The sequence below is a fragment of the Poeciliopsis prolifica genome, unplaced genomic scaffold, assembly GCF_027474105.1.
Source record: "Poeciliopsis prolifica strain line A6 unplaced genomic scaffold, Auburn_PproV2 SCAFFOLD025, whole genome shotgun sequence".
Lineage (NCBI taxonomy): Eukaryota > Metazoa > Chordata > Actinopteri > Cyprinodontiformes > Poeciliidae > Poeciliopsis > Poeciliopsis prolifica.
In genome coordinates, this window is record NW_026562400.1 from 4,702,654 (window position 1) to 4,724,330 (window position 21,677).

General features: G+C 37.9%; 1 protein-coding gene across 3 annotated transcripts in view; it reads right to left on the reverse strand.

Annotated features, from left to right (window-relative positions):
- Positions 1–4,841: 4,841 nt before the first annotated feature.
- Positions 4,842–21,677, reverse strand: part of cadm4 (cell adhesion molecule 4) — a 209,822-nt gene continuing 192,986 nt past the window's right edge. For 2 of the 3 annotated variants that reach the window (XM_055047078.1, XM_055047080.1), the window contains exons 7-9: positions 14,321–14,476; positions 9,692–9,820; positions 4,842–5,847 (exon numbers count right to left, since the gene is read on the reverse strand). In XM_055047078.1, coding sequence (XP_054903053.1) covers positions 5,738–5,847; positions 9,692–9,820; positions 14,321–14,476 — 395 coding nt within the window. In that variant the 3' untranslated portion in view covers positions 4,842–5,737. The remainder of the gene's footprint in view (positions 5,848–9,691; positions 9,821–14,320; positions 14,477–21,677) is intronic. The other variant, XM_055047081.1, reaches the window with a different exon arrangement.

The following is a 21,677-nucleotide window of genomic DNA, read 5'->3' on the forward strand; positions in this document are numbered from 1 at the left end:
TGCTAACAGCATCATCACTGTGTACACATCGGTCTGTGCCATGTGCCATGTCAGATTCCCACTGTCACCAAAGCAAAATAACAGAAAATGTGTTCAGGTTGCATTCACATGGATAAAACTGTTCTAATGTACCATGTTCCAGCCAAGAAAATAAATAAGCTCAAGATCCAGATGAGTGTGATATTTACTGCGACTCGTAGAACTGAAATATGATGTAGTAAATGGGTCGTAACTGGAAAATTCCCTGACATGAGCCAGTTTCAGGTCATTAATCTGTTAAACTGGAATCAGAAAGAAACAGTGTGGGTTAATCATAGGCTTTTGACTGTCAATATACTCCAGAATATCACTAAATTCACTCGATTATGATGGGTAAAGGTTTCAAGGCCTAACTTTCTTTTTAGATTGTTTTCCAATGAGTCAAACTCTTCTTCAATATCATAATTGGCTTCTTGATGCTTTAATTTCCCTATTTTTTATACACTTATTTATTTATTTGGGAGCACCTAAATTGTGTAACAGTGTGGACACATGTTTGCTCAAGAAGTTGGAGAAATGCATGTTTTCTTCCAGGTAAACTCAGTTTTTTATCTCAGTGCATCCGGTCCAATGCACTGTGTTGCATCAAGGGAAAGTAATAAGTTCATGATTCTTTTCCTCATTTCCTGTCCAGGCTTTGTACCTGACCATGACAGTTTATTGTGCACTGTGGGCTTAACAATGTGTAAACAAGTTTTATCAAAACAGGTAGACAGGTGCAGGACAAAAGAAAAAGGATTAGACCTAGAAAAAATATGCACTGTATCTGAAAGTAAAGTCTGTAAAATAGAAAGAAGTTTAGCAAAGTCCTGACACAGGATTTGATTGATGCATTATTCTCCACTTAATTCATCTCTATGCCAAGTTTTCTGATAATAGGTTTTATAGTGTCATGTTGTTGTTTTCTGTCTCTCAAGCTGTTTGCAATTGCAGTTCTGCAAACGAAGTGTCGAAAGACTTTTTAAATGGGTTTTGTTGTCTGTTTTGTGTTGACAGAACACTGGTTCGTAACTTTTAGTTTAAAAGCCTTTTTATGCCTGAATGATTTATACGGAAGGGATGTAACAAACAAACCAAACCAATCCTTCTAGTTTGGTACTGGGCACAATAAAGCAGCTAAAGTCAAAATAAAAACTATGAAACACCTCAGAAAGCCCAATGACATATTGTTTAAGGTAAATGAAATACACAATTTGAGTACCTGCTTATGGCTAGAAAAGCTAAATACAGGAGCAGAATCTTGTTAAGTTTCTTCCTGTAGTGAGTAAAAGTACTTATAAAGAGTCAATGCTTTCACAAATAAGATCGCCATTAGGAGAGAATTTACTTTCTTGTACCCAGATAGTTTTTTAATGTTTTTATGTCTTTACAATTTTGACAAATGGATTTCTGTCGCTGGATGTCATCAAGTAAACAAGATATCATGAATCACAAATTTAAGTGTCCCTAGCATTCTAATCAATGCTATAAAACCTGCTTCTGATTTTATAAAACATGTCTAAGATTTTGCAACTGCTATAAAACATACATTATTTTAAGACTTTTTCCACATCTTTATCAGGAATGTCAATAAATGTGCACATCTGTTACTATGAAGTCACGCAAGCAAGACAGGTTTTAACTTGATTGCAATTTTCAATATAGATTAAAAAGAAGTCTATAAAAAATATATAATTAATGTTTCTCCTTTTTAAAGAGAAGCACAAGAATGATGAAAAACAAAGAACTTACGTAAAAAAAAAAAAAAAAAAACATTTACTTGAAGGGTATACACTTCTCTCTGGAAGACGTTCAAAGGAACAATATTCTCTGTTTTATTACTCATCGACCACTGCAGGTCTGATAGCGGGTGCTACCAGACCTCCCTTTGCGTCATCATAAACTGAAGATATGTCTCGAATTGGCTGAATTGTTTGCAGTTGAGAGTGTCAACTCATGCTGGTCGCGCCTGGCGAGTCCATTACTTTGATTGCCGTTTGACAATCTGTCTTTGACAGGCGACTGTGGAGCTTCGGCATCAATGGGGGAGAAACACATCGATCCATCCCCTTGTGACCTCCAGCTGCTTTCAAATCTAGCCTTGCACACAGATGGACATGTTGAGTGCTCCTCGACAGAATCGGGTATTGATTGCGTGGAAGCTAATGGCAGAGTCATATTTTTCTGTGTGCATCTGACTCAACCTTCCTGTCCCCCTTTCTTCCCTGCTATCTGTTCTTGTGATTCATTAACCTGGCAGCAGATGCGTCTGTTTTGTTTATTTCGACTGAGCTGCCAGTGTTAGCATCCTTCATCCTCTTAATATCTATCTTACTGACTATATTTCTGCTATTCCCCTTTAATCCAGAGACTTGGAACTTATTTACATTTTGTCACATTAAAACAACAAAAGTTAACGTGTTTGAATAAGATGCTCTGTGATAAACCAAACAAACCAGTACATACTACTAAAGCAGAAAAATGTTTTCCAAAGCTTCCTACAGAGACATATCTAACCAGTAAACTGTGCATTTTTATTCACCAGAGTCAATATTTGGGAGGGACATCTTTTGGTGTAATTTGTTGCAAAACTTTTGCGTTATGTCTTTTCCACATTTGTCCCTCTTGAGTGTTAATTTTTGGCCAGTCTTTGTAAAATATTTAAGGCTGAGCGAGATCTAAATGAAGAGTGTCTGTGCCACAGAATGACAAAGGCTTGGAGTTTGACTGCAACCCATTCTATCGTATCTCTGTCTGTATGTTTAACAGACAGAGATACGCTAGCTGAAAGGTTAACAGTCTCAGGTTTTCCAGTCTAAGATGTTTTCTTTTATAATTGTCCTGAATACGAGTTTCATTTCCCATCAGCGGGAAAGGAATCCCAGTGAAACATACTGCAACCAACATGTTTGCAATAGGGATGATGCAAACATGTTGGTTGCAGGTAATATACAGTGTTAGTTTTCTTCCGCACATAGAGTTACGTATGTAAACAGGTTCAGTTTTGGTCTCCTCTGATAATAGCACCTTTTTCTGCATGTCTGAATATGACATGGCTTTTGGCAAACTATGTTTCTCCCCCTTAACTTTCGAAAAGAGCCAAATGTGTTAAATGCACAAGTCCTGGTTTTTCAGTAAATACATTCTCCAACCTGAGCAATCGATCTATTTCGCTTCTGCTTTTACAATGTCAATTTAGATTTATGATCATGCCGAAGTGTATTTGCACTTAAACCAAACTATATCAGTTTTAGAGGATATATTTAATTTTTTTTTTAATAGAATGCTCAAAGTTTGGGATTTTTAAAAGTTTTATTAATAAACTTAAAAAAAGTGTTAATTAAGTTTATTTGATAGGGACAGACATCAACATAGACAAACAACAGCACAGCAGTCCATGTTTGCTAATAGCAACTTGCTATTGCTATTAGCTGTGCTTATAGCAACAGCTAATTTGCAGCACTTGTCCTGAGATGAGCTTTTAAACAGTGCATCTTAAAACTAGTCATAATTATTTAAAATAGCACAATATAACACTTCTTACTAATTTGATGTGTTCCTCATTGTTTGTGATGCTAATTATTCTTTAATGTTTTCCTATGAATCAAATCTCTGCACAACTCACAATACAGATGCTCCAACATAAAAGTAAACTCTCTTAATGAGTGTCTTGTGAAGACAACTGGCTGCACTGAAGTTTATTTGAGGTATCAGAGAAAAAATTGCTGAACCCAAAACGGGCAGAACACAAATACATTCTTTGTTGTTTTATTTTTTTTATTTTTAAACCATTTATCATTCATAGTACCTTGTGTTGATCTGTCAAGTAAAATCAAATCAAGACACTTTCGTTTATGGTTGTGATGTGACAAAAACAGAAAATTAATTCCCCCGGTATGAAAACTGAATGATTAATTTCTTTACCCCTGTTTCTCTAAATGACAAACAGCACCGGCTGATTACACAGACACAAGAATCAGTCTGATGAGGTTATTTTTGTATTCTTTTTTTATTTTGTCGTGCTTTGTTTCTTTCCCCTATAAAGAAATAGTTAGCTATATATATCAACAGTGGCACATGGACTCTAAATTAAACAGGTGTGAAAGACAGGAAAAGAGACAACTAGGCACAGGAGACAAAGAGAGAAATACTGGGAAAGAGAGGAAAGGTAAAGAGGAAAAGAGTGAAAAATGACAGCAAGTTTTATTTTTCTACAGTAAAACCAAAACAAACCATGGAAGTGTACATTTCTTTAACATTTACAATTATAATAATAACAACGGCAATAATAATAACAGTAACAACAATCAGAATTGTTCAAATAATAGCAATAATTATTTTTAAAAAATCAATAAGACCTCTGTTTTTTCATAAAGACATTTTTTTTTTTTTTATATTTTCTTTAAAGATCACTGGACAGTAATTTGTTCGGTGTTTCACCTCTAAAGGCTAATATTCTGTGTTAGTATAGTTGCTTAAATGCGTTTCAATAGTAAACAGTTTTCTTAATTCTTAAAAGTTTAATTTAACTCATGTCACTGTTCTTTTTTATACAAACAAAGAATTCAGAGATATGTATACTTGTTCTGTGGACGTATGTATGGATGTGTGCATGTAGCTGCATACGCCCGTTTTGTTCTCTTGTTCGCTCTTTATTGACAGCTCCCCTCTTTTTCTCATTGGAACTTTTAAACCTTTTTATCCTCTTAATGACATTCTAAAATAATTAAGCTTCTCTTTAATGCCTCTGCAAGTCATATTCCTTTCTTCCTTTATGGGAACGCAGCCCGACGCTAATCCTTTCATTATTACAGGGCCAACAGGGGAACGGTAGGGGGGGTAACACTGAGAAGCAGAGGGATTGAAAGAGAGAGAGGAGAACATGGTAACAGGTGAACGGAGAGGATGTTGAGAATTACCTTTTTATTTCACTCTTGAACTGAAAGTAGGGCGGATCACTTTAAGTTTTCTTTTAAACTAGCTAAACAAGACATTCAGCTTATTGCCACAGTCTAGATACTTCTCGCAGCTTTGGTAGGGAATTATGGACAAGCTGTGCTCCGTCGATGAGATACGACCGTAATATGAAAAATCTCTGTAATTTACCATCGAGCACAAAGTAGCTTCTGCTCAAGTTTCCCCTCCACCACCTCCCTGCGCAGCTCTCCTGCTGTCCCCTTTGGTTAGAGATTGGGCTTTGTGAAATAGATTCTTCTATTCTCCAGGCGGTGAATTACAGCAGTCATCTGCCTCTAATTCCCCTTCCACTTTGGCGGCTGCACAGGCGAGGCAGAGAGGGGCCACTTTTCATTGTGTGGCCCTCTTCCTTCTTGATCTAAATAATTATGGGATCATTTTGCTTTTGCCTACATTCACTTCACTCCGTCGTCGCTCGTTCGCTCTCTCTCTGCAGTCCGGGACTTACAGAACTGTATATGGCACAGTCGTTGATGTCTGGTGGGGCCGAGAGGCTCTCCGTCTCTCGGTCTGTCTCTTGGGTTATGCGAGTGTATATGGAGGAGATGGAGTGGAATGGAGTGTGATGGATTGGCTATGTGCAGTACAGTCGCTTTCAGAAGGCTGCCTGTTATGGCGAATTGTGTCGGAGAGTTTGTGTGTGTGCGTGTATTTATATATATACTGTATATAAGGTTGGAGGCAGGGAGAGGGAGGGGTAAGGGTATGAGGTCAGAAGAGAAGGGATTAACAAAACGAAGGGCTACAGTAGGTACTCCTTCTTCCCCTGGCTGGCGTCGTTCCCGTTGAGAAAGGCCTCCTGCACCTCGCCGTGTTCGTCCAAGCCGCTGGCCTCATGGGTGAGATAGGAACCTGGAAGGGAAGAGCGAGAACAGAGGTAGAGAGAAAGAGAGAAGAGGGAGATTGTAGGGGAGTGGTTAGGTGGCAAAGCGTCATGATCATTGCAGCGCCATGCAGCGTTTTCACACCAATCAGCGCTCATATTACTGTGTTCCATACCTACAACTGATTAATCCATTAGTTTACTGATTGTTAGGTCAATACCAGGCAAGGATAGGCTCTCGTACGGTATGAGCCTATGGGGCAGAAATTAGAGGTGGCAGATGGACGCATGGAGTCAGAGGAGGAGGAGGTAATAGAAAAAAGAGAATTATAGACAGAATAAAAGAGGGAGAAGAAGAGAAGAAAAATGGTAGAAAAGGGTGGAGGTAATGTTAAGTGCAGGAGAACAAAATTTGCTTGCATCAGCCACAAAACTATTCCAACTTATTTTAAAAACCATAACCCAGGGGGTTTGTTTGGGGTACAGTTTTTCACAAAACACGTTTTAATCTGGTTTCAGGAGATATGAATATGATTCTGCTGCCGTTGCACCTCCTGTATACATGCATAATAATAATAAAATAACTACATAATAATAGCTGTCTCTCTGAATTATGTTGTTCAGTTTTGGCATGCTCCATTGCTCATACACCTTTAGATTCAACACCTTCAAACACAGTAAGGGTCATAACACCTGTTCATGATTGTAAGTCAACAAATTCTAATCTAAAGTCATAACAGAGTATTTCTATCTTGGCAAAGCAGCTGGTTAAAATGACTAACAAGAACAATTTGGTTTCATCTCCCTGAGGAAACTATAAAAATTCTGTTTTGGGAGAACAAAACAGGTTTATGAGAAACCAAATAACCTGCTTTCAATTCAGGGCAACATCGAGGGCTTTCTTATTTGGTCAAAAATTTAATAGTAGCCAGAACTGCAGCACATGATCATAAAAACACCAAAAATAAAATAAAAATGATGAAATGAATTAAATTTAAGATATAACTGAAGATGATTTAAGTCTGTTTAGGAAAGTTAGGCTCATTTGTCTAAGGCCTTAAATTGAAAATGTTTAAAAACTATGCAGACATCAGTACATGACCTTATTAAAAAATATTTTTTAGAAAGCTTTTACAACTATCCATGATTAACAAACTATATAAATAAATGAGATAATAAATGAAATATTAAGTTCCATCTATGAAACTGGACAGAATAGGAAGTTCTTTCCATCAAAAGATAGGCTCAAGCTCAAGCAAGTATTATGAAAAGAAAGTATTTTTGTGATTATATGTTTAATGTAAAGTAGGCTCATGTCAATCAAAGTCAAAATGAGCCTGATTTTGTGGCATAAATTCCAAAACTAAACATGTTCCATGTAAACAGAGTTGAGAAATGTCAGATTCAGTGAAATGAAACGGCCACACCCAGACCAGAGAAAGGAACTGCATATTGTGGTAAAGAAGTTTTTAAAAAGGAGAATATGATGTGTTTAAGGGCGTCGGAGAATCAGTGACCCCGTTTTTTTTTTTTTATAAAAAAAAAGTACTGTTTAGGAGTATTGCTGAAAATCAAGTTAAACCCTTTCTTTAATCTCCAGAGAGAGGAAAAACTTTGACCTGTTAAACTTTTACATTTTGACACCCAGAGACATGTCTCTTTCAATATGCGTGATGTTTTGTTTTCTGTTGACTAATCATTACAAATTAGTGTGATTACTAATACGTTAACTCCAAATTATATTAGTGAGAAAGCTCCAATAATTATTCAATTCAATCAGAGTTAATATTATTGGTTCTTATAGAAGTTATAGTTGTTTTCTGCATATACAAAACCTTTTCACTGGACTTCAGCCAAGGGATGTTTCTGCAGTAGTGGCTATGCTAGAAAAGAGAACAAACCCCATGAAGCGTCTCTCATGTGTTTAACTTTGAAGAATAGAAGATGCCCAACACTTGATTTATGTGTTTTGTTTTGACTCAGGTCTTCTGTTCTGTAATGCCGAATTACTGTTAAAATAAATACTTGACTTTTTTTCTGTTTTTGGTGAGCAAGAATTACAAATATATTTCTACTTGCTAAATGCCAGAATAATGAAATGGATCTTTTTAATGAAATTATTAAAAGTAGCCAATTTAACTTCACTAAGATTACTATGCATATTAACAAATTGGAAAGGCCCAGATGGTGACTATTCAAACGTGTATACCCAGAGGACAAACCCCATGGGAAAAGTCCACTCATCATACCATTGAGGACAGAGATGGGATCTGGTGAAATGTGTGCATATCAACCCTAGAACAAAAGCAGAAGACTGTATGAAGACGCTGTCTGAAGCCGGTCAGAGGGTGTTCAGAGGGTTATCAGCAATGACGCAAGTCCTGGATGGACAAGCACTAAAAAGCTACTATGAGCGGAAGAAATAATAATCCAAAAGGAACATAAAAAGCCAGAATGCAGTTTGCAAATGCCTCCAGTAACAGAGAACACTATGTGGAAGAATACTAAAGAACGAGTGCAAATGGGTCTTCTAAATGGATCATGGCCACAAGCATGCAGACAAATTAATTACAAACTGCTTAAGGATGACAAATTAAATGTTTTGGAGCGCAATCATAAAGCCCTGATTTCAGTTCCATGGAAAATGTGTTGCAGGGTAGCCTACAAATTTTCCTCTGTTACATCAGTTCTGTCAGGAGGAATGAGCCAAATATTCCAGCAAGCTATTGTGGATCCATAGTGGAAGGACATACAGAACATTTTACACAAGCTGCACAGTTTAAAAGGCAATTCCAGCAAAAGAAGTACAGTATGTACTTTCTTTTTATTCTTTTGAAAACAAGAAATGTTTTCAACATCTAAAAAAGAAAAATATTACGCTGGTATTCAGCAAACAGAAATATTCTACATTTTCCTAAACATAAGGCACTAAAAAGAAAAAAACAACAACAACAAATAAAACAAAACAGAAAAAAGTAAGCTGCATGTTTTTTAACATCAGGTCTCAACTGAGTATTTGCTACAAGGAAATTCCTAGACAGTGATTTAGGTTGGAACGGACCTTTTACTGCAACAATGCTGTACTCCACTATCTGGTTTCAACTGAATAAGCAGCTACATGTAACTCAGAGAGGGGCTTGTCTTTGCAAGTTGATGAGGAACTGTTTTGAGAAAAAGGCTGGTGTAATACAGAAGCAACACCAGCAGAAGTTATCTCCCAGCTGAAGAGTCTTTTCAGTCACAAAGTGAGTGACACTCAATTTCTCCTCACCATAGAGGTTGACTGACATGTTGACAGTTACAATGGACCAAAGACAAAGCTCTAATGGCCCCTGTCTCAACATTGATTGGCTGTAATAGTCTCTCTGCTGATTGGCGGTCAAGTCATGGTGGATGTTGACAGGCAGCTTGTGTGGCCATTGGGTGAGTTATCCTGTTTACAGCTAGTCGCACTATTCCAAAATAATTTATTGGCGGCTTCTGAACATAGTGTAACACTTGCAATAATGGGGGCACTTATAAAGATAGGAAACAGTGGGAGGCTGCCTTTGAGTCTTGATGCACTAACATACAATCATAAAACATCTTGGTTACACCTGTCTTTCCTGCTCCACCCTTTCTCTTTGACTTCTCGGGCCAAGATAATTTATTATGGAAAGTGCTTTGCCAGAGAAAAGCATCCAATCCATCCTGGATTTTGTTGACAATTTTAACACGTTAGTTTAAATGATTGTTTACGCAGCATCTAGATGTACCCAACTACTAATAAACTTTTAATAGGAATTTACCAGAAGTTACAGCTATAAGGAACCTTGACAGTAATAAAAGAATATTTTCTTATATTTGTGTCGTGCGTTTGAGATTATGCTTTACCTTTCTGCCGGACAGAGCACCAGATAGTGACAATGAGGACACAGATGACGGTGAAAACCAGAAGGGCCAGAACGCCACCTATCACTGCATAAGGTACTGCGCTGTGAGTCTCAACCACTGCGCCGGGGTCTGAAAAAGAACAAAGCAAAAGAGAGAAAAACTGTGGATCAGTTCAGCGTTGGATAATTTGATAGGCACGTATGCAGATAAATGGAAGAAACAGAGGACTCCAGGCAAAGAAACTGAGACAAAGAAATAGATGGATCAAAATGAAAGCAGGACATAAAGGGGAGCACAAAGAAAGCCCGTTAAAACGTTAGCATGGGAGGGGGTACCAGGAGCAAGACGTGAGAAAAGAAAATTCGATATCTCCCACCCAACTTGCATTATCACCCTTCATCACCCCCCACTGCACAGAATGCCAGACAATCTGAATGAGTGAGAAAAAGGAAAAATGAGAAGAGTGACTAAAGAAGTAAGGTAGTCAGCCTCTACAAAGACACTTCTTCCAAGCACCTGTCAGGAGAACAATACAGTTTGAGTGATGGAAACTTTAAGTGTGTTTAGAATCTGTGTAGCGCAACCTAAAAAAAAAAAAAAAAAATTCAACCCGGAATGAACTCGAGGAGATAAAAGGCTTGAAAAACCTGTGACCATTTTTAGATATAAATGAAAACACACGTAATACTGTAAGCCTAAAAACACCTTATAATGACTTCAAAAACTGCTTCAAAGTAAAACACAGTTCAATAAAGGAAAAGAGAAGAAAGTTTGAATGCTCTCAGAGTGTGGCAGTCTTTAACGCTCAATGATATCAGAAGAATGAGGCAATTAATGGGTGGGATTACTGGTTATCTCAGATAAAAGAGTAAAATAATTACCTTTAATTTCTAAATTAGCCCTTGGTTTTTTTCACATACGCACGTTCGTGATGTGAAAAATATTTTCTTGCCTGTCAGATTTAATCTGTTTTTTCTTTTTTTGTCAATCTTAAATGTTTTCGTAACAAACTGTTCTATAACAGGTTTGACGAGGATTTTCCAAAGCCTCAGGAAAGAACTCTAACTCCAGACTATCAGTCGACATCAATCAGTTTATTTTTCATCTCATCATTACATCAGTGTATTCTTTATGCAACTTCTTTATTGTGCAGATCAGGCAGTTATCTGGCCTTGTTGGGTGTGGGCAAACTAAACAAAATAATGTGGATGGTTGTTCACAACATAACAAATTAGTTAAACATATTTACAAATAGGTTAGTCTGGATGTTTTCTGTAACTGACTCTTGATTTTGAACATTAATTTTGAATTTATACTATGTTTAAATCACATAGAAGCAAACCAGCTGGATTCAGATTTAAACACAACACAAAAGAGAATAAACTAGATCTTGCATATGTTCTTTCATTTCCAGTAGGGTCCCTGCATTATTTGCAATAAACTCCATTTTTAATGGGTTAAAATCAATCAGGACACCAGAGTTAACCTCATTGAATGGGAAGAGCTTTTTCAGACATCTCTACGGAAAAGATAACAGGTAAGAACTTGCAGTTAATGGGCTGTAACATTCAATTAGTCTGCTGAAGGAAAGTCGCGCCCTGAGATATTGGGATGATCAGGACTCGTTAGCTGAATAAGGAACCTGCAGCTGAATTGTTAGTTTCGCTTAATATACTTGCATGGACTGCATAGCTTCAACAACAACGACTGAGTGGCAACAACAAAAACAGCATGCATAAAGAAAAAAAGAAGCTTAAGATTGCATGTGAGATGAAATATGCATGTCTGTGGAGTCCGGACAGCTGAGGCGCTGACAATAACAAAAACCTTTTGATGTGTTGCTGGGGAGCCCAACAGAAGGCAAGGCAGTTATTGATTCAGGATCCTTAGACTTCCATTGGACAGAATTAAAACATGAATCATTAATAAAGTGCTAACACACAGATCAAAAGGAGAAGGAGAGATTGATGGAGGAGAAGCAGGAAAAAAATGACGAAAAGAAAGTTCATTCTTGTATATGTATTCCTTGGGCTCTCCCAAGGCGCTGTAATAAACTGATTAAGTGCATGATCACGTATTGACAGATGTGTGTATTATCAAAATGAATGCATCTGCAGTAACATGATGCATGGGATTCAAATGCATTAAGACAGAGCAGTTGGCCAAAGCAATATTTCACAGGAGAAGAAAGAACCAAGCACTAAAGTGCACCTCATTCCCCCCATGCCAACCTGTTCTTAATCTGCCGCAGCCCAGAGCTCCACAGGAAATGACTGACATTATTTAAAATTGTGCTGTTTCTCCGAGGAGCCCCATGGAAGATGCACCAGCGTTGACTAAACATCCACCAAAGTGTTTTTTCTTTACAGCTTTTCTTAAGACGTTTTTTTTTTTTTTTTACTGCATCTCATCGCATGCCGCAGGTGAACATCCTCCACATGCCACAGAAGATGGCAGAGGCAAAAAGAGAGAACAAGAAAGTTGCTCCTGCTCCCTGTGCCTCATCTCTCCTTTTAAGTCACAGAGACTTAAAAGGAGAAAAGAGTCACAGATAAGCTGAAGATGTGGAAAAAAGAAAGAGGAGATTACAGCAAGCATGTCTTTGTGGAAGAGCATTTATGAGATAAGTAGATTCTTTAGAGGGAAAGAATTGAAAACTGGTGGAGATTTTTAAGTTACGCATTTAGGATACCAAAGTAATGGCAGGGTGGGTTTCTTATACCTGCTGTGTTGCACTTTTCTGGCAAAATGTGATCAAAAAGACCACCTGGATTCCTACTTCCACACCACTGCTTTTCACTCCACACGTTTGTGTGTATTTATGCGTGTACATGCGTGTGTGCAGATAAATGTATTGCTCTAGCCCTCTGGAGACCTATGTCACTCTCTAAGCTCTTAACGCAGATTCATTAAGAGTATCCACCAAGCAGCAGAAAAACCAACCGAACATCACAGACTCGCAAACACAAACGCTGACTGGGCGATGTGTTTGTTAGCAGGGAGGCATCAAACAGCCAGCGATAAGAAACCAGCGAAGGTGTTCGCTGTGCGTGGCGCATATCTGAGCTTACAGAGGCACATATACTAATGCAAATAGAGGGTCGAGGAAGGTCGAAGCATAAAAAAATTGTGTGTGTGTGTGTGTCTGTGGTGTGTGTGTGTCTGTGGAGGCAGATGCAAGTGTGGGAAGAGGCCACCGGAGAGCAGTGAAATTGGTGGTGAGGAGGGCGGCACCAAAAGCTGAGCAGGGGACGACAAAGAGAGAGACGGAGGGCAAGAGAAGCTGTAACCTGCAAGAGGGTTGGGGCCACAACAGTACTATCCCTACTTCTTTATTTTTTTCCCCATTTTAATCTGCATGCAGACAGCAGTGTTACTCATGTCTCCATTATCACTGAAAATACTATATTAATAAGAAATGGCTTTGGAATTTCAAGGAGTCTGTTTGGTAAAATTGATTTATACTTTCGTTCTCCCCACCACGGAGCAGTAATGGCAACAATATACCCACTCACACATGGGTTGTTAAATGTGCCAGCAAACAAATTACACCATGAATTCAGTTAATTAGACTTCGAGTGAGTGAATTTCAAAATTAAAAGCACAGTGCCAAGATGGTCACAGCTAACAGAATTATGTGACCGATGAATTGGAGGAAGTAATTTTAGCTATGTAGCCACAACCAGATTTTAGAATGAAATGGTCTACTCTTGAAAACATAAATGAAAACAAGAATTAAAGAACTGCAAATTCTTGAAATATAAACTGGAGTATTTAATGGCTATTTCAACATAGAAGAAGGTAACATTTTTGAATCATATTTGTTTTCAAACATTGATTTCCTGTCTATCATTGAAAGGAAATCAATTATAAGATTGATTTCCTATTGGTGATTTCCTATTTCACCAATAAATGGTGATAAATGGCTTTCAATATTATTATGGGTACAATTCTATAAGTCGTGTAATGCATTTGTTTTAAGCCAATGCCTTTTGCAGTAACAGAAACAAGACTTTTGGAGAGTCTATCAGGTTTCTACAATAGATGTATACTTTTCTTAATAACTCAAACTCTGCAAGATTAATGAACAGTCATTTAAAATGCTCATTTGAGATCATTTGAAAAAAACATCTTTACAGAACAGTCATATTTGTATTGTAATTAAATGCAACACAGCAAATACACTATTTAGGGTTATCAGAGAAAAGGGAGCTGATTATGAATGCCTGATATAATTTACAAATTTTGTGTAAGTGAAAAAAAACCCAAACTTATTTTCCTTCCACTTGACAATTTTGCAGTAATTTCTTTTTGTCTATCGTTTAAAATTCCACCAAAGTGTTTTTGTTTTTTGGAACAAAAGTGTGAATACTTTTCAAAGGAGTTTGATAAATTAATTTGGTTTGTCACAGTCTTTCATTAATGAAAGAGTTAAACCATGCCATTACATATTACTTTGCAATATGAACATTTTATTTAAGCTTTGCATCATTATTAAGTTTTTATTGATTAAAAACAGCATCATATTAGTAAATGAATTTGATCTTCTTGCAGGTTACAGCATTTGCTTAGGAATCTTGCTTTGAGGGTAGCCGAGGGGGGAGTAGAAAGTGTGTGTGCATGGTTTACCTTGTGGGTCCAGAAAGCGGCTTTTTGGTGTGAAGAGAGAGGTGGTGGGAGGAGTGCTAGTAGATTGGGCGGTAGTAGGTTGGGTGGTGGTAGGTTGGGTGGTAGTAGATAGGGTGGGTGGAGTGGTAGGAGCCATGGTAGTGACTGACACATTCTCTACAGACAGACAGGGAATGGAATGGCACAGATATACACAAACACTATTATCTACGACATGCAGGGAAACTAAAAAACACAGACATAGGTTTCACATTAGGGTTTACACAGCACATAATACATGGCAGGCGATTTGCTTAATGTAAATATTAAATGAGTTAATGGGTGCTCTTCTGTTAGTTTTTGGAGACAGACAAAATTACAGATGAGCAAGCAGCATCACAGACATGTACATAATATAAAGCAGATCCCCAAAACGTGAACACCTTTTATGTTACCTTTTCCCCCCCAGTAAAACCCAAACGAAATTGTTGAAATAAGTGGTCAAAACCTTAAAAACCTTGTTGATAAACCTTGCGATCGATTTCAGTATTCAGCTTTCATATGATCCTTATTAACATGCCTAATATTGTCCGGGCATATTTGCCCACTCTGCCTTGAATAAATTCTTAAAATCAATCAAATTGTGAGGACAGCCTCTTGGACCAGCTACTCTCCTGTCTCATCAATTTGGAAAAAAAAAACATCCAGTTTTTGTAATGCGGTTGCTGTCTCATATTATCTCCAATTATTTATGACTGCCTTCACTGTACCATGATGAATAAATATTCCTGGGCATTTTTGTGCCCTTCTCTTGACTGGTAGCTTTGTACAGTTAGTTTTCCTCCTTAGACTTTTTAACCTCTCTGAAAAGCTTTGTTAAATGATGCAAATGAGTAATTGTCAGGAAAGTTCTCATGGGGCAGCAAAACATTACTTCAGGATAATTAGATTTACTGTAATTGATCACAGGTCTGAACTCAAGAGGACTGAATAAAAGTTTTGGAATGATTTATAAGGGTCTTGTTTTTCTTCTTACACCACAAGAACCTGGTGATTTACCAAGAGCACGTACACCTGTGACTTTCACGATATAACTAATAAAGTCACTCTAAAATAAGATTACGTATTGCAAAGAAGTTTTCTTTTTCATTTCCTAAGCTGCAACAAAACAAAGTTTGCTGTATTTAAGGGAAGAAAAAAATATTTTTACATCTCTGCAGGACAATCAACTGAAATCCCCTTTGAAAAGGTGGCAGCTCTGCCTTTCCAACATTTGGGGTCATATTTTAAATATATCAGAATTTCCATTCACTTTGAAATGAATCCCACTCACAGCTACAGAGATCTAATCCCAGTAAGTATGATGGTACTATTACCATGTTTCAATGTAAGCATGGTGTTCTTTTGATGATATGCCATCTTGTGTCAAACACAGCGAGTTTTGGTTCAAAATGTCAATTTTTGTTACTTCACACCATCCAGCAGATATATGAGGAATACACCAGATCAATTTCTGTCAGCCTTTACTCTGTCTCTGAGTATTTTCCATGCCCTTTTATCAAATCAGGGTCTTCTCCAGTTTTTGTAAAGTCACTGTTATCCCATTTCCTCCAATTAATGAGATACAATCACGTAAATTTACAAAGTGATGCAGAATTCCCCATCTAAAATAGTAATATTCTTAAATGTGATTACCGGTAATCCCTTCAAATATCTGAATGGGTTCAAAGCAGAAGTTTACAATAGAAAATACAAGCTTTAAAAGGTTGATGAAAATCTACTTGGCAGACTGGTATTCATCTTTAAGTCAACTGGAAAATATCTGGAAAGAATTTGTGACCATTGACACATTTTCCAAGCTTCGGTGGAAGCAGTGAAAGTCTGACAGATGCACACTCGGAGCAGCGCCATGCGGGGGAACTGTCTCATTTGATGCTGAACAATGGCTTGGATCCTGACACCATCCTCCAAATCAATGGCGAAAACACAATGGCAAACGGAGAGGTAGAAAGAGACAAGTTCATATTGCTGTTAAACGAAAAATAATGGCTGACAAGAAGTATGAGTGAAATGAATAGTTAGGTGAGAGAGAGTGTGTGTATGTTCGTGTTTATTAGTGCATGATTCTCGGCACTTTTGAAGTCAGAAAAATGTCTCTTCATCAAAGTAACTTGAAAACTAACTGCAACGTGCAAGGCAGAGCTTGTTTTCAAAGATTTTGGCACTCACACATGCACGGTCATTCATGCTAGGTGAGCACATATGCTTACACAACAATGCGTAATTGCCCCCCCACCCCCAACATACACACACAGAGATGCTGCCCTTTCTGCTCAGAAGTAATTTATTGGTAAGTATTCCTCTGTCTCTTCTCCCTATTTCTCCCACTGGCCCTGAGATCATCAATCTCCTTTTGCACTCTTCTTATGTCAGCAGTATACTTCCCTGCCTCCTGCTTTGTTTTTTCTCCTTACTTCAAGGCTAGCCTGTGTCTTTTTCCCTTTGAAATAAGTGTGTGATGCATTCTATAAAAAGACTAAGCAAAAGGGTGTAGGACAAAATCTATTTAAAGAGAAATTACCAAACTCCATCCTAGGGCTGTGGAAAAATGTGCTTTTTTTTTTCTTTTTGACAAACTACATTATGTTTTGTCTTATCAAAATGTTAATGATAACCCCAGTAAACACAAAAAAGCAGTTTTTAAATGAATGAATTGAGAAAAAACGCTCAAAGCATCAGTAAAATAATGAAAGGCAAACCAGGAAGTTCACCTTGAGTGGCTTCAAAAGGGAGAAAATATACACAATTAAGGTTGTTGCAAATTCTTGACAGTAGTTGTAAAGGGAGGAACAACAAATTATAATGTGTGGGTGCCTTTACTTTTTCCTATAGGATCACATTTGCTTGAATACTTTTTTTTGCCTTCATAAAATATAATTTAAGCTCCTTTTTTTAATTTAAGTAATATTTGTCTCGTATTAACATTTGTTTGATGATTTAAAATGTTTACAAAAGAAAAAGCAGAAGAAGCAAAAAAACAGAAGAAATCTTTGAAGAAGCCAAAGCTTTTTTTGGCACAATGAGACTCAATGCGGCGCTAAAGTGCTCCATGTATCTGTGTGCCTTGAGCCTTTGGGATGAATATTATAATAGCTGGGATCGCTGCTCTAATTAACTGCGAAATGATTAATGTCTTACCTTAATTTACTCACTTTGTTTAACTTTTTCTTATGTTTTTTTTTTGTTCTAGAATCTAATACTTCCTCTTTGTTCTTTCCAATCAGCCGTAACCTAGCCCCTCATTTGCACCCCATACTTTCACTAGACTTCATTTGGCCGCCTCAGCTGGCTTCTCTAGTTTCTTTCCTCTGTGGCTACATTCCCTTGCCGCCGCTCTTCAGCTTAATTAAGGAGAATGCCGTACAGCTGTCGTTCTCTTGGCCGATAGCATCCCTTTTTTCTCTTCACATCATATTGTTATGCATTAACACTATACGCCTGCCAATCAGACACACAGCCCACGTTATTTCCAGGGATGGGTGAGGCAGCACTTGCGATAATGACGTTCCTGCTTGTATCTCATTCTTGCAGTGGTGTGCCTGAGGAGACTGCATCACCAGCATGGATTCTTTCATGTTCAGCTTTCATGATTATAAGGGCCTTGCCTGGAGCGGTTTTTGTCTATCCAGTTGTCTATCAGTGAGCTGAGTGTTAGATATTGGTGGAAGGTCCATGGCTGAGGGCAAGGAGGCCAACGCTGTTCAACTGAAGGCTCATTCAAAATTTACTCTGCCGTCAGGTGCATAGTCATGTGTGGAAGAAGGCAGAGCTGAAGACAAATCCGTCTCTGAGTTATCTCAGAGTCTGACTCCGTCTGTCACTAGCCTCCAACCTTTTTAGTCTTTCCTCTCATTCTGTGCACTTTTAAAAGTCTCACTTCATTAAACGTAGGTCTTTATTTTTTTTATTCCGATCATCTTGACAGCTCATTACAACAGTCAAGAAGACACCGACTAATCCCTGTTCACCTCTCTATCAACGCTACCTGTCCTTTTCATCTTCCTGTCATCCCATTCTGTTTTCAAAGAATCTTAGAAGAAAATTATTAGTCCTCCAGTTCTCTCTGTTCACTTCTCCCTGCTGGTTTTCAGATGTCTATCCATGTATGTAAGCGCACATTTTATGTAAAAGATTCCTATCGTTCTCTCTCAGTCTGTCTTCATGCATTTCTCCAATGATCTGCAATTCAATCCTAATTGGTTTTACTGGCTTGGCAATTCATCTCAGGGCTGCAGCTCAGTTAAATTACATAAGGCGGCCCTGTGGACCTTAGCAGGATTGTGGACTTTTATCTACACTGCACCGCAAAAAAGTTATATGTCTTGGACTTTTTCACCTCATGTCATGTTACAACCACAAACTTCAATATATTTTATCGGCACTTCATGGGATAGACCAACACAAAGTAATACAGAACAAAGTGGAAGAAAATTAAAATATGCTTACAAGTAAAAATCTGAAAAACTTTCAGTATTGGAATTTAATCCAATCTCTTCTTATTCCCCGGAATAAAATTCAGTAAAATCAGATGATCTCTAAACTTTTGAAGAACATCAGTCAACACACCAGACATGCAAGGACTGAAGATGTGGAAAATTTAAGTGACAAAATCCAAAGATTTTTGCACCTCACCGAGAACCGTTCATGTTCTGATTGTGTAAAAAGTTTGGCAACAGCTGCAAAGGTACCAGGACAAGACTGTATGCTGACAGGCCAGACGAGGAGAACATTAATCAAAGAAGCAGCCAAAATAATACTGGCCAGGCTGCACAGCTCAGATGGAAGAATCTGTTGTCAGTTTGGCACAAGCAAAGTAGGGGACAGAACAACATGTGTAAGAAAAAAAAAGAGTTTTTGGCCTATGTGCAAGTCCCCTCCTGAGAGGATTACCAACACCCTAAACACACCACTTCCAAGGGGCATCGTGCTCTGGGGATGCTTTTCATCAGCAGGGACAGGAAAAATGGTCTGAGTTAATGGGAAAATGGGATAGATCGAATAAAGGCTGGAAAACACTTGAAATCGGAGTTGACGTAAGGCCAGTAAACATACAGCCAGAGCAGAAACAGTTTAAATTCGAAGCATATTCATGTGCTAAAATGACTGAGTCAAAGTTCAGATTGATATCCCATTAAGAAATTGTTCAAAATTAAAATTCACAGATGCTTTCCAGGCAATCAAACTGAGCCTCAGCAACAAGATGCTGTATATGTTTTCTGAGGATTTACATGCCTGAATGGTGTTTTTATTCTTTTCCAAAATAATTTTTGGCAAAAAATGACTTAGGCCTTTATTTTAGGAAGGTGATGATATGCCACTTTCTTAATAATATCCCTTTAACTTTGTTCCTATTCCCTACTTTCTGTTCATGTATTACAAATCTATCCAAATATAATACGTAACAGTTTGTGTGTATTTGAAAGTAGTACAACAGGAAACGGGGTAATGAGAGAGGGGGAAGACATGCAGCAAATGTCGCCAAGCCAGGAATTGAACCTGCGACCACTCCCATGAGGACTAAGACCTCAATACATAGGTTATGCTTTTCCCTTGCGCCACCACAGCACCCCACAGTTTGTGGTATTAAAGTTACAGAATGTGAAATAGCTCCATGGGTGTGAATACTATTGGACGGCAACATATTCAATTGAAAAATTCAGTTTATCACTTCAAAGTGGTGGTAAAAGAATGAAAAAAACCAACAAAATAAAAATGCTATTTTTTTTTCCCAGGGGAGTTTCTACCTTCACGAGCATGAAGTTGGTCTCCCTTCATAAAGAGACCAACACACGTGCATCAACTGACTTTTACCTGAGTTTTTGGTGGAAAATAACACTCTATGTGAGCTATTTTTTATTTTGAACCTGCAATAAAACTCTTTATTTTCCACTGACTCATTTCATATCTTCCAGCGCTCCCTCTTTGCTTTCACCTCCTTCCCCAGCGCACTGTGGGATTCCCTCTGGGAAGACCGGGAGCCAAGTGAACTGACATTTAGTTTATCTGACAAGCCGAGGTACTGAATTCTAACCCGCCTTCGACCTCTATCGTCCTTCCTTTATAACTTTCACTCTTTTCTTTGCTCTCTCCATCACTTTGTGCCTCTCTCACTATTCCCATCATCCGCTCTTTCCCAACTCCTCACACCTCAATGCTTATGCTTCACCCTCCCGCATAAAGAAACTGAAGTGCAGATGGACCTATAATAGGGGGCAAATGGGTGGCAAGGTGAGAAACAGTGGTGGTGTTGGAGAAGTGAGGAGAGAAGGAGGAAGTTGAGCAGGAGGTGCAAAAGAGGTGAGAACAGTGAGTAGAGGATAAAGGCAGCTACATATTGAGGAAAAACATATGGAGAGCTTGAGTGTGTAAAATCTCACACACTCAAGCTGTGTGTGAGATCAGTCTTCTATTGCTTCAGTTATAGAAGCCTGAAACAAAAAAAACATAAAAAGCTTTATCTTTTTTTCTGTCAAAACAATGATTAAAAATAAGCAATAAAGAGTGATACTCACAGTTTAAAAGAAGTAAAAAAAAGACATGAATCTAACAACGTGGGTGTTGAAGGTGAAAAAAAGAGAGCACACTCTGGGTAGGTGCTGGAGTTATGAATCATCTTAACATATTTTACAGCACAGAACGATATTTATTTTCCATATTGACTGATGAGCTTCATTTAATTCCCAGAGGCATTTCTCTAACACCTTATTAAATCATCCATGGTGGATTATTTGCACTGACAGAGATGTATAGCTTATGCAACACTCCAGTTTTATAGAGCATTTCAAAAGACACACACAAACACACACGTGCACACGCATACATCTCTGGAAACTTTAAAAGCTGAATGTAATATTTCAAAAGAAAGAATTAACACCATGTTTGCCTCATTATCCGCTGTGACATTTATTCCAAACTTAAGAGTAGTGTTTAATATAATGATGTGCGGCAACAGCCCTGATCTCTTTCAGATAAAGATTTGAAGTGAAACAATCTGCTTGCTCAGTGAGCTCATACTTTTTGTTAAGAACCGTAACACCACTGCTGATACAAAGCGGCAGTGTGCGGGTTTAAGAGGCTGATTGCTGAAAAGCTGCTGTGCAAAGACAAGCTGAGTTTGTTTTAAAGTGGGCTTTTGTGCTTATTTTTAAACAAATGCAGATGTCTAGCATAATATAAATTATTGAGAAAAGGATCATTTTTTTCTCCTAATAACTTAAATAATTAGGTTGTCCTTGTTTCTGCTTAAAATTAATGATCTAAAGTATGTCAAGAAAGCCAAAATAGCCAAAATCTTCAAATGGAATAATATTTTATCATA